We start from the raw sequence: 13,488 nt of genomic DNA, 5'->3' as shown, positions 1-13,488 counted from the left end.
GAAAGCCCGGAACAAAGCGAGGCCAGAAAGCCAGCAAGCGCACGTCTGGTGCAGACGCCCGTCAGACTGCTCTGCGGAGGATGGACGGGGCTGATGTACAGCACAGCGGCGCCCACACAGCTGTGACTCTCCTTTCTCAGACAGAGTTCTGTTTCGTTTTGTTTTTTAAGATTTTATTTGTTTGAGAGAGAGAGAAAGCGTGCGCACAGGGAGGGGGAGGGGTTGGGGGAAGGGCAGAGGGAGGAGCAGACTCCCCGCTGAGCAGGGAGCCAGACAGATTTGGGGCTCCATCCCAGGACCTGAGCCAAAGGCGGACGCTTAACCGACTGAGCCACCCAGGCGCCCCTTGAGTTCCATTTTATTTTATTTTTTAATTTTTTAAAGATTTTTTTATTTATCTGACAGAGATAGAGACAGCCAGCGAGAGAGGGAACACAAGCAGGGGGAGTGGGAGAGGAAGAAGCAGACTCCCAGTGGAGGAGCCCGATGTGGGGCTCGATGTGGGGCTCGATCCCAGGACCCCGGGATCACGTCCTGCGCCGAAGGCAGACGCTTAACGACTGAGCCACCCAGGTGCCCCTTGAGTTCCATTTTAAAGCAATATTGACTTCCCCACAAAATAAAGTGTCCTAGGACAGGGACCACGGCAATACTTGAGAGAGATCCTAAGTGCCGAGTAGATGCTTTGAATTCATTACAACACAGACTAAAAAGGTATTTCCTCTTCTTGATTATTTCTATGCTTTGGTCATATCAAGGGGAAAAAAAAAATCTCAGTTCGGTGTAATATGCTCTCCACACTTCCCTGATTATTCATTCATTTCCCCCTTGTACCCAAGAGTAAGTATTATGCTGAATTTAATAACTTTGGTGATTTGATTTGTTTTCACAGATCACAGACATACAAGCTTATATTAGTCTATCCATGTCCAACAGCACGGGTCTTCCCATTAAGGTGCTGGTAAAAAGTTTTCCTTTATAATCAATTCCTTTAATTAAAATAAAGAGGGCCAGTTGAAAGAAAAAACAGTAAGTAGACAATACCATAATGATAATAAAGGGGCTCCTCGGTGGCCCAGTCACTTGAGCATCCCACTCCTGATCTCAGCTCAGGTCTTGAGCTCAGGGTTGTGAGTTCAAGCCCTGCACTGGGCTCCACGCTGGGAGTCATGAGTTTTAATTTCAATTTTAAAACAACAGAAGTAAGTTGAATCTGGATGAGGAGAAAATTAGGAAGTTAGCAAGCAACAGCTAAAGAATGGAGACTGATAGGAAAGGAGGGGCAAGCAGGAAAGGTACATGGGAGTGGACCTTCTAGAACAAGGCCCTCTGGTTGTGAAACTGCTACTGTGGAGTGGGATAGAATGACAGCAGAATGACAGAGGGAGTGGAAGGAGCTGAGGCTTCAAATTCGGAGTTTCTTAACCTAGAGTTCATAGTCCATGGCAGGAGCCATCCATGGGCTTCGGGGGCTACACCCTCCTGAGACAGGAAGAAAGATGCTGAGCATGGGTGCAGAGATGAAGCCAGACTCTGGAGCCAGTCGAGGCTGAATCTGACTACTACCATCTGTCAGACTCCAATGGTGGGAAAGGCATTATACTTCTTGCTGCCCCGTTCCCATAAAACTGGCATAATACAACAGGAGCATCACAGGTTTGCTAGGACATCACAGAAATGACAAATGAAGAGTGCTTACAACAGTAATTGCTATATGACATTACAGCATAAAGATGACATTGTATAATTGCATAAGTGTTGTTTATAAAGGTTATTATCCTAGGGAGAGGAGCCCTAGTTTTTACAGATTCCCCCTGTGTCTGACGCTCCCCCAAATGTGACAATACCTCAGGCTGTGCACAGGGGGAGGGGACGGGTGGGAGTCAAACGACGGATAAGGAATCAGATTTTTCCTCCGAGCTCGAAGGGATAACTGAGTACCTGGCATTCACGGCACTGTTTGCAGGACATCCACCCACTGTTTATAAATTAAACTCGACATGTCTCTATGATGCTGGGCTAAAGCAAATGTTCACACCAAAATCTGAGTAAACAGCAGTAGGTGCCAAAAGTTAAATAAAAATGGATGGGAGGGAAACTAGCTGCTTGCTATCTTACTTCCTCTACTCCCAACCAGTTTTTAACACTATAAAATGAGAAAAGACCACCATGACTGGATCTTAATGGTGGCACCCCTACCCTTACCCCCAGACCACCCTCAATACAGCTGTCCATTAGGGAATGCTTTGGGCCCTTGGTAAGAGGGAAATGTTCTGGTCTGGAAGTCAAGAAACATGAGCTCGAACACTGGCACCTATTTCTTTAAGCATTTACCAACTTATTACTGGGGAAGAAAAGGTTAGTAAATCAGGCACAGTTCTCGCCTTCGTGGAGGGTACAGTTGGTGGGAAAGACAGGTCCTGGCAACCAAATGGACAGCAGAAGCAGCCCAGCAGGTGGGACAGGTGGAAACAGGTGAGAATCCAAGCCCAGACAGGAGAAGAGGACTGGTGATATTACATGAACTAAGAATTAAAGGAATAACCTTGGGAAGTGCTGACAAGAGGGGAGCACATCCAGACAAAAGAAGCTCATGCAAAGATCCTGTGGTAGTGGGAGTAAGTAAGAGGAAGCCAGGGTGGTTGGTGCCTAAACAGCAGGGTGTGACACAGAAGTTGGGGAATGAGGCAGGGACAGTGATCAATCTGTCTTTATCCCCAGGAGAAATGGAAAGTCCTTGATATGGCTGAAAGTGAGAACAAGAAAGAAAGAGGATGAGACAGAAAGACAGACATGATCAGATTTGGTAAATAAAATTATTCTGGCTACTAAGTGAAGAAGGCCTGGGAAGAAAGCAACACTAGTTGGTAGGAACAAAAGCTGGGAGGTTACTGCAGTCATCTGCTAATGAGGGACTGGACACGTTAAGTTGGAACAGCCTCAGATATTGAAGAGCATTCAAGTCATGGGATTATCCTGGGTCTCAAGTAACGCACTGCTAAACTGAGCAAGACAAAGTGGGTAAGTTGACCCTTTAATCATACAAGATATGACAGATGTCAATCGAGCAGAGAGTCCTGTGCCCTAAAAAAGAAAGCCTTCAAAAATGACCCCCCAAATTAAAAATTGACTTAAGCCTACCTGTGTAAAATAGCACTGGTTTCCCCATTATCATTGGTTATGTGATTGGTATGTAATTGGCTTCCATCTACCCCAAAACTAGTTTCTACCACCACGGCACAGGGGCTGGGGCTGTGGGATTCAGAGAAAAGAAATGGAGCTGAGCAGACATGAAACAGCTTGTAGTGTATCTAGCTGAAGACAGACCCAGTGAAATAGCTCTGACTCGAATTCCGGGCTTCAGGGAAGACTGAACAGTAACAGCATGAAAGAACGCAAGAATTTGGACCTCTGAAATAGGAAACATGTTATTTATTTTTTAAGTTTTTATTTTAATTGCAGTTAGTTAACATACAGCATCATATTAGTTTCAGGTGTACAATATATTGATTCGACAATTCCATACATTACTCAGTGTTCATCGTACGTGTACTCTTAATCCCCTTCACCAATTTAACCCATCCCCTACCCTCCACCCCTCTGGTAACCATCAATTTGTTCTCAAGAGTCTGTTTCTTGATTTCTCTTTCTTTTCATTTGTTTTCTTAAATTCCAAAATTGAGTGAGATCCTATGGTATCCGTCTTTCTCTGACTTGTTTTATTTAGCCTTATAGTCTCTAGCTCTACCTGTGTTTGTTAAAATGGTAAGATTTCGGGGCGCCTGGGTGGCACAGCGGTTAAGCATCTGCCTTCAGCTCAGGGCGTGATCCTGGCGTTCTGGGATCGAGCCCCACATCAGGCTCCTCCGCTATGAGCCTGCTTCTTCCTCTCCCACTCCCCCTGCTTGTGTTCCCTCTCTCGCTGGCTGTCTCTATCTCTGTCGAATAAATAAATAAAATCTTTTAAAAAAAAAAAAGGTAAGATTTCATTCCTTTTTATGGCTCAATAGTATTCCACTGTATACATCTACCACCTTACCACCTCTTCTTTATCCATTCATCTATCGATGGACACTTGGGCTGCTTCCATACTTTGCCCATTGTAATCTACCTTATTTTAGTAATTTAACAACAATTTCCTGAATCCATGGATGCCAGACACTGCGGCATATGCAGACAAACAGGAAAGAATGCAGGCAAAGAAAAAAAAACCACACAGTGAACAGATACAAAGTGGGAAAATGGAAGTAAATGAACGCATGATGACAAATGCCTTTACTCTTCGTCCTTGGTGTGGAAGGAAAGAAGAAGTCGTGAAACACCAAAAAGCCCTCCAAATAGTTAAAATTCACAGGAGCCCATGGCTTATTAACATACATCAGAAGCACCATCTCAGTCTTAAATTCTGATCATTTAGCTAGAAGCTAATGCTAGGAACAGCAAGATTATCTTGAAATGTTCTTGATGAATGCATTATCTTTTCATTCTACAAAAATGAAAGAAAGGGAAATAACTTTAGATGAAATCAAATGAGAAGTGGCACAGTAGACAGTTACAGCTCCTCAGGAAGAAAAAGAGAGATGCTATCTGTCTTGTAAAGATATTTTAGACAACTTTCGAGAAGTGGGCTACGTACAACTAACTTGCTCTATTGATTATGCTGGATTGGATATATGGCACTCTCAGGGGTTAAGACAGATACGAACATTAAAACTGCTTTATGGGAAAGTTACTGTCTGTATGTAATAGGCTGCTTTAAATATTAACTTTCTATATTCATATTTTAATATCCAAAAGACAGTCTATTTTACAGATAAGTGACCTGTAAATTTCCATCACAAAAAATAAATACTCTCTACTGAATTTATTTTCTGGAAGAACAAAATTCAAGAAAGGATTTTTGGAGAAAAAAAAACATGTGTTGGTTAAAAATGAATGGAGAAGGGAAAGGGAGTGTTTTCTTCATCTAGGCATCCAAGATAAATATAAAATGAAGAACTGGAACAAAGAAAGACCGTGTGGCTTATGTGGGGCTTTTCTTTAATTAACCCTTTAATTTTCCTGGTGATTATAGATTTACGGGCAATTGTAAGAGATAAGACAATGGTCCCGTGTCCCCTTTGACCAGTTCCTCAAAAGGGTAACATCTTGCAAAACCACAGTTCAATGATACACGTGTTTTGTATTTAAAAAAAAAATTTTTCTGGAATGCCAACAGATTACTCAGAAGCAAATGTTACACTTTAATAATAGAAAACAACCACAGAGAAGTATTGTGTTTTTCCTCTATTATATTAGCAAATACACAGAAGAGCAATTTAAAAAATGGATTTACTTCAAAGTATGGGTTCTTACACCCATGAACACACACCGTAATACTTGTCAAGGCTCCTAAAAAAGCACTTAAGCCTGGGGCTCATTTTCGGAGAAGGCTGCAAAAGGGGTCAGGACCTGGGTATTTTTAAAAAGCCCTTCAGGGAGTTTGGATGTTTCCTTCTGGTTGACTCTCTGATTTTAGGTCAACTGGGGAACTTTGGGTTTTCTGGGCCAGGCTTCTGGGGTGTAGGGAGCTTTTCTTGCAGATTTACTAGGAGTAGTGAAGAACTTGGCCTCTGATTTTTGGGAGTCTGGTGTGGGTCCTTTTTCCCCAATGAAGAATTTCTGTCTTTCTCTCCCTCTTCTTTGATTCTTGGCTTCTTCCTGGGCCTTTACCTAGGGTCTTGGGCTCTTCAGCTTCTGAGGTCGCCAAACCTGGGAAGGCCTTTCTCTTCCCATGAGCTCAGTTGGAACCAGGACTGAATTTTGGAGACTTTCCTGTGGCATGTTTTTGCATGCTGCTGGTACCAGCAGAGGGATTTCATCTTTGGACTTTTCTGGCACTTGGCGCTTTTCCTCTGGTGGCAACTTTCTCCTCACACTCTGAGGTCTCTTCTTTCCTCAGCCGAGATTCCTTTGCTGGAACACCACTAGATGTAGGTCAACCTCATCTTTACTTAGGGCTGATGATATGTGTGTTTTTCTAAACTGATGGTAGCCAGGTTCCCTATCGATACTATTCACCGGGGGTAGTATCGATCCTCACCCTTAATTTAGACCCAGCACCCTGCATTATATGTATACTGCTGTTCAGTTGAATTTATAGGATCCATGCATAATAGACAAAGCAACTGAATCTTCATTTCTCCAAAATACCGGAAAATTCATGAATTCCTTTGGCATTTTAAGAACTACAGAATGAAAGAAGTTTCTAGGTTTGTGCTTATTTAAAAAAAAGAAAGAAAGAAAACGAAGAAGAAAAACAACACAGTGATTTCTGCACCCAAGTTTCTAAACCACCATACACTGAAACTTAGGAGAACAGAAAAACCATTCCAAGTTCTTGTTTAAAACTGCACATACGTGGTTGTCACTTTTTAGAAAACGGTCCTGGAGAATCATCTTAGATTATTTGAGATATAGTCTCTCCAGGATGATGTCACGAATTTACAGTAAGTATAGTTTGAGAAGTAACGGGGATTTATTTCTGCTTCTCAGAAAGGTGTGCTTCTTCTGAAATTTCTGAGACAGACGTGCTCACATTCGGACGGCTGCGCTCTAAGCCCAGGTGCACACCCTCACAGATACGCAACAAGTTGCGGATCACTCCAGGAAGTCAGCACAGTGACAGAGATTGATAATCAGCTCCTGGAAGACCAAGGTCATGAATCAACTTGCATCGAGTGAACCCCACACTCATCTAAAACCTGTCATTGGAGATACCAAGCTGAAAGCTGTCACTGAAACGTGTTATCTTTGCAGAAGGCTGTCAAGCGTCGCAAGTCACGTAGAGAACTGCATCGGAGGGCCCAGAGAATTGCCTTTGGCAGGCTTCCGGAATGTGGCACTGAGGTGGCACTCAGCTCTGAGATCTGATTACACCCAGTATGGCAACGCTCCTGTCCACCACATTCAGATCGTCGGGGGAGTTAATATTCCCATCATGGTTCTCCAAAGGATGCTCACATTGGAAATATAAAGCAGGACCACTGGTGGAGAGACTCTGAATTGTAACAATAAATGTACAATCTACGCTGGAGAACAGAGGAAGTGGTGAAAAAGTGTGTACAGATGACCCCACCAGTCACACATTTTTCCGAGCAGCTACCCGGATGGACGACTCAAGGTACAGGAGAGGGTAGCCTGCGATGAGGCAAGAAGGAGAACTGATTACGAAAACACTACGATGAAGAGCCCAAAGTCAGGAATCATGGTGCTGACTGAGCGAGAAGCAATTCTATGAACAAACCAGGCCAATCCAAAGCAATCAGCCATGAACAATCTCAGATAAATGTTTGTTTGGAGAAAGAAAATGGATCCTCCCAAAGTAGTCCATGCAGGCACTAGGTTAAAAGAAAAGGGAACTCTGAGGCACAGCTGGTTGAGTACCAACTCTTGGTGTCAGCTCAGGTCTAATCTCGAGGTTGTGAGATCAAACCCCACATTCAGCTCCACACTCAAAGTGGAGTCTGCTTGGGTTTCTCTCCCCCTCTCCCCCTGCACCCCTCCCCCTACTGTTCCAGGCTCTGGGAGCTCTCTAGCTCTTTCTAAAATAAATAAATAAATAAATAAATAAATAAATAAATAAATAAATAAATAATTTTAAAGCACACACACAAAAAAAAAGAAAGAAAGAAAGGGAAAAGGAAAAAGAAAAAGAAAAAGGCAGCTCTGTGACCCATAATAAGAATGAAACCAAAGGGCTGACAGTGAAGTCATTTCAGCCCAGTGTGGGGGCTGTGGCCAGCCAAGGCTCTTGAAAGGCAATACTAAGAGTGGTTTGTAGTGACATCCTTGGTTACAAAGGGATCATTTCAAAAAAGAGAGAAAGAGAGCAAGTTTGTTTTAATGGGTTAGAGTTGTAAGAGTTAAAAAATAAGATATGAAAAATATATTTAGTACCGATAAAAACCCAGGTAGCACGAGGCACAGATATAACATAACACCCCTGTGTTTATTTTCAGATCAGACAGTGGAGCACAGCAAGGCACTAATTCTATGGACAATCCGAAACTGATAATTGCGTAGTGAGTGATTAAGAGGGAGGCAGCTCTTTGTTTCAGCAAAGGTGAAAATATGATGTTCTATATTCATAAATTTCAAAAGAAAAGTGAGGGTGATGGGAGTAAAGAAAAGCAGAAGAATCAAGTTGCCGGCCTGATCTATACAAGGACGAGAATGTGTTCCTCCGTGCTCTAACATAATAGGAAGTATTAAAGCAAAAACTCGAGGATGTAAGAATTTCACTTCCACCTGTGCATTTGGCACAGAGCTGTCCAACAGAACTTTCTGCAATGATAGATGGCACTCTATCTGCTCTGCCTCCCTATGGTAACTACTGGCCATACGTGGCTACCAAGCATTTGAAATGCGGCTAGTACAATACTACCCATGATCTACAAATTCAATGAAATCCCTATCAAAATTCTAAGGGCATTTTTCAAAAAAAAAAAACAAAAAACAGTAAAAACATTCCTAAAACTTCTACAGAACCACAAAAGACCCTGAAGAGTCAAAGGAGTCCTGAGAAAGAAGAATGAAGCTGGAGGCATTTCAAAGTATGCTACAAAGCTATAGTAACCAAAACAGGGTGATAGTGGCATAAAAACAGACACAGACCAATGAACAGAATCTAGAGCCCAGAAATAAATCCACACATATACAATATACAATCAGCAAATATTTGACGAGAGCCAAGAACACTCAATGGGGAAGGGTAGTCTGTCTCTTCCATAAATGGTGCTGGGAAAGCTAACTATTCACATGCAGAAGAATGAAGTTGGACTCCTACCTTACATCACTCCCCAAAATTAACTTGAAATGAATTAAAGACTTAAATGTGTGACCTGAAACCATAAAACTCCTAGAAGAAAACATGGGGTAAAAGCTCCTAGATATTGGTCTTAGCAATGGTTTTTTGGACACCCAAAGCACAAGCAACACAAGCAAAAACAAACAAGTGAGACCATATTGAACTAAAAAGCTTCTTTCTCCACAACAAAACAAACGATTTAAAAAATGGAAAGGCAAAAAATATTTGCAAACTATACATATGATAAAGATTTTAATGCCCAAAATACATAAAGAACTCATGCAACGTAGGAACAAAAAACAACAAAAACCCACTGTGAAATCCAAAAAACAAAACAACTAAATAACCCTGGTTAAAAGTTGGCAAAAGACCACAGGCATTTTTCCAAAGACACATGAAGAGCCAACAGGTACATGGGAGGTGCTCCAGGTCACAAAGCATCAGGGAAACGCAAATCAAAACCACAATGAGATACCACCTCACACCTGTGAGAATGGCTATTATCAAGAAGACAAAAGATAAAAAGTATTAGTAAGGACGTGGAGAAAAGGGAACCCTTGTACACTGTTGGTGGAAATGGAAATTGATGCAGCTGCTACAGAAGAGAATAGGGCAGTTCCTCAAAACACGAAAAACACAACTACCATAGGATCCAGCAGTTCTACTTCTGGGTATGTATCCAAAGGAAATGACATCACTATCTTGAGGAGACAGGTGCACCCCCATGTTCACGCCACCATTATTCACAATAGCCGAGATACAGAACAACCTCAGTGCCCGTTGACTGATGACCAGACAAAGAAAATATATATTGGAATATTAGTCAGCCATAAAAAAGAAAGAAATCCTGCCATTCGTGATGACCTGGTGGACCTTAAAGGCATCATACTCAGTTAAGTAAGTCAGACAAAGACGAATACTCTATGTTCTCACTTACATGTGGAATCTAAAAAGGCCGAACTTATAGAAACAGAGTAGAATGGTAGCTGCCAGGGGCTGAAGCAGCAGTAAATGGGAAGACAGGATCAAAGGATATAAAGCTCCATTTTAAGAGAAGTAAGTTCTGGGGATGTCCATCATGGGGACTAGAATCACGACACCTTATCGCATACTTCAAAGCTGCTAAGAAAGTATGTCTTAAATGTTCTCACCAAAAGATAGGGAGGGAGGGAGGCCTTAGGGAGGGAGAAAGGAGGAAACCGAGGATGTGAAGTGATGGGAGTGTTAACCAACTTAATTATGGTAATCACTTGGCAATATAAACATGTCTCAAATAATCACATTATATATATTAAACTTACCTATGTTAAATACAAGTCAAGCGACCTCCCCCCCAAAAAACCCGCACAAAGATCTGAATGTGTATCTTCTGCTTTCAAACATTGCACATAAATGACCTAACAAAGTCGGGGGGAGAAAAACCAAAAAAGATATGTGGCGATTACAACTGAGGGAGTTAACGTTAATCTTACTTACTGACTTAATGGTTAAATTTTAATAGCCCCATGGGGCTAGTGGCCACCATAATGGGTAGAGCAGATTTCTGAAAGTCCATTCTATATACGCTTTACATATATGGATTTGCTAAATCCTTACAACCCTATGAGGCTGATATTATTTTATTATGCACCGTTATTGTATTTCTAAAATCTGAGGCACAGAGTGGTTAAGTAATTTGCCCCAAAATCACACAGCTCCTAGAGCAAGTGGCTGCTTCTCGAACCAAGACTGATTCCAAAACTCTCACTCAGCTATATGTTCCTCATAGCAACATGCACTACTTAAGGAGCAAATCATGCGTAAGGTAAATACTAGAGACATCCAAAAATATTTCGCATTGATTTGCTGACTAGTAAAAAAGTCATTGTCTACCTGTTTTCCCTGTGTTTTTCATCCAGGTTTTGTTAGAAGACTCATTGTCGAAGCCTTCAAGTTGCAGTTCCTGGTACTCTTCGCCGACCCGTGCATGCTGGTCTAAAATGTCTATGGGAGACTGGTGACGACCCCCACAGCTGACACTAGACGTGACCCAGTGCTCAGGACCATAGGCACCTGTTAAAAGAAAACAATACTTCAATCCTCATGACTCAAGGGTTAGGGATGGAATGAACAGGACATAGGAAGCCAACCACTGATCTCTGAAAGTACATTCCCCCCACATTTCCACTCCCAAAATGTCAGTCCGTTGAAAACTATGGATCCAAGCCATTTGCTTGATAGGGCGATAAGATTTAAGAAAAGACATGTTCCTTAAGATAGTTCTGCTTCTTGATTTGTAATCAAACATTTGCTACTTTATCCATAATCAGATTAAGAAAGCTGAACAGAAGGGCTGTCAGAGTTGTTCACATTTTTAAAAAATTCTAAGTAAGTCTTCCAAAATAAGCAAGGCATTTATTCACAAGAAAACACCTTCCTCTGTTCAGCATGTTTTGCTATCACCAATGCTATACCCAAACACGACTTTCTTATTAGCTGCTAGGCGTCTGTGAGCTGGAAAAAGAAAAAATTGAAAATTAAAGGCAACATAACATGGTACGAGAGTCATTACAAATAATGGGGCAATGAGGCAGGGTTTTCCTTTGGTTAATCGTGGAAGATTTTTCAGTTTGGCCAGAATTTGTAAATGTGTGTCTTCAGGCACACCTCACCTTTCCAATCCCTCCTTGGCAGAGGAGATGGGGGTATAAAGGTACCTTTAGACTGAATGCAGTTCTCATATAAACACAGGCTTTTGGGGGATATATGAAGCAGGAATAAAAGAGAATGCAACAGTAGTGCAGAACCCTACCGGGTAACAAGCAGGCCTTGGCAGAGAAAACAGACTGCACCCACCTGTCTGCACTACTGGGACATGAAATAATCTGAGGGTCATGTCTATTAAGTTGATAACAGGCTCCGAGATTTTTCTGCACCCACCCTTTAACCTTCTTGACATGACAAAGCAGGAGTGGTCCGTTGAAAGGAAACACACTTTGCTAGAGAGACTAACATGTATCTCTTTTTAAGAATTTGATATGAAATAAGTATAAACTTTACAATTTTTAGGTTTCCCAACTAATAAAGTATAATGTGTGTATATACATATATGTACCTATAGAGCCCTAGATTTTATAGCTTTAGATTTCTTCACATAACAGATAGAAGAAGATGAATGGCCAAAGTGACCTGAAGAGATCAACCCAGCAACAAGCAGTACCTCACTCTATACCTAGCCTTGTGTGATGGAGGAATAGAGACCCTGTAAGTCTCCCTGCTGCTGAATCAAAGCCCACACACCTGTGCCCAACCCAAGGCTATGCTCGCACAGGCCATGAATGTCCCCAACGCCCTAACCCTATACAGCTCATAGCAGATGTGAACAATGGTCCCATGAAAAAATAGACAACCACAGAACATCTTTTCAGTCATGGAAATGGAAGCGTCAAGGCTGCAAAGGCAACTGATGTGACCCCCTAAAAATGATGCATATTCTTACTGTCTATCTGGCAAATAACCTGGCTTTCTTCCATGCCTGGGTCATTTTCCCTAATTCTCATCCCAAACAGTAAGATAAAAGAGACTATCAGAAAGAACACGCTCACTGCTTGGCAAAGATTTAGCAACCTCAGGGTACTTTTCAAAATCATTTACAAGTGTCATAAGGCTTTCTAGAAAAAGTTCACATCACCATTTTCTTGACTGTAAGACTCCTTACTGAAAGAAGAAACATCGAGGGCTTTTCACTCATGTTTCTTCACCTCTTGGTCAAATTCCCTAAGACTCTGATGAGTCATAAAGGAACAGAGTGTGCATTTGCATATATTCTAGGCAAACTTTATTTTCATCTTGCATCATTACATGTGAAGGAAAAAAGGAGCGAAAAAGGGACATAGGGAACGGCTCCATTTTTCCTGTCCATTCTTTAAATGTTCTTCCAGATAAAGTGATTGTTGATGTGTCTCATGAGCCTGTATGTTCAAATGATGGAAACTAATGTTTTATATTATTTTTTAAAAGATTTTTGTTTATTTGTCAGATAGAGAGAGAACGTGTGCATGAACAGGGGGAGTGGCAGGCAGAGGCAGAGGGAGAAGCAGGCTCCCCGCTTAGCAGGGGGCCCGATGTGGGACTCAATCCCAGGACTCCAGGATTATGACCTGAGCCAAAGGCAGATGTTTAACCCACTGAGCCGCCCAGGCGTCCCAAGATTTTTTTTATTTATTTGACAGAGAGAGAGCGAGAGCGCGAGCGCACAGAGACAAGCAGGGGGAGCCGCAGGGCTGGGCTCCATTCCAGGACTCTGGCATTATGACCTGAGCCAAAGGCAGGTGCTTAATCGACTGAGCCACCAAGGCACCCCTGGTAACTACTGTTTTAATATCGTGTCTGTGTGTGTGTGTGTGTGTGTGTGTGTGTGTGTAATGACTTTTAGAAACTCACTGGTATGATAAAATTATACTCAATGGGGAAAAAATGCACAGTAAAATAAATCCAAGCATGTATGACTCCAAAGAAATAAGAGTGCAAGCTGTCATTTGTAAAAACACAGACACCTCGTAATTATCCTACTAATAAAGAAAAGTACTCTGCAACCTCTGCAAAGTACTTTCCATTCATATTATTTCTCAAAACCTTCTAGACATGGGTGAAATATAATT

At 41.9% G+C, this 13,488-nt stretch overlaps 1 protein-coding gene across 7 annotated transcripts in view; it reads right to left on the bottom strand.

Moving 5' to 3' along the window:
• Positions 1–13,488, bottom strand: part of PTPRG (protein tyrosine phosphatase receptor type G) — a 681,996-nt gene that overhangs the window by 277,320 nt on the left and 391,188 nt on the right. For all 7 annotated transcript variants that reach the window (XM_026501151.4, XM_026501155.4, XM_026501152.4 and 4 more), the window contains exon 3: positions 10,721–10,900. In XM_026501151.4, coding sequence (XP_026356936.2) covers positions 10,721–10,900 — 180 coding nt within the window. The remainder of the gene's footprint in view (positions 1–10,720; positions 10,901–13,488) is intronic.

Source organism: Ursus arctos, unplaced genomic scaffold, assembly GCF_023065955.2.
Source record: "Ursus arctos isolate Adak ecotype North America unplaced genomic scaffold, UrsArc2.0 scaffold_14, whole genome shotgun sequence".
NCBI lineage: Eukaryota > Metazoa > Chordata > Mammalia > Carnivora > Ursidae > Ursus > Ursus arctos.
This window is presented reverse-complemented; position numbering and strand designations above follow the sequence as displayed.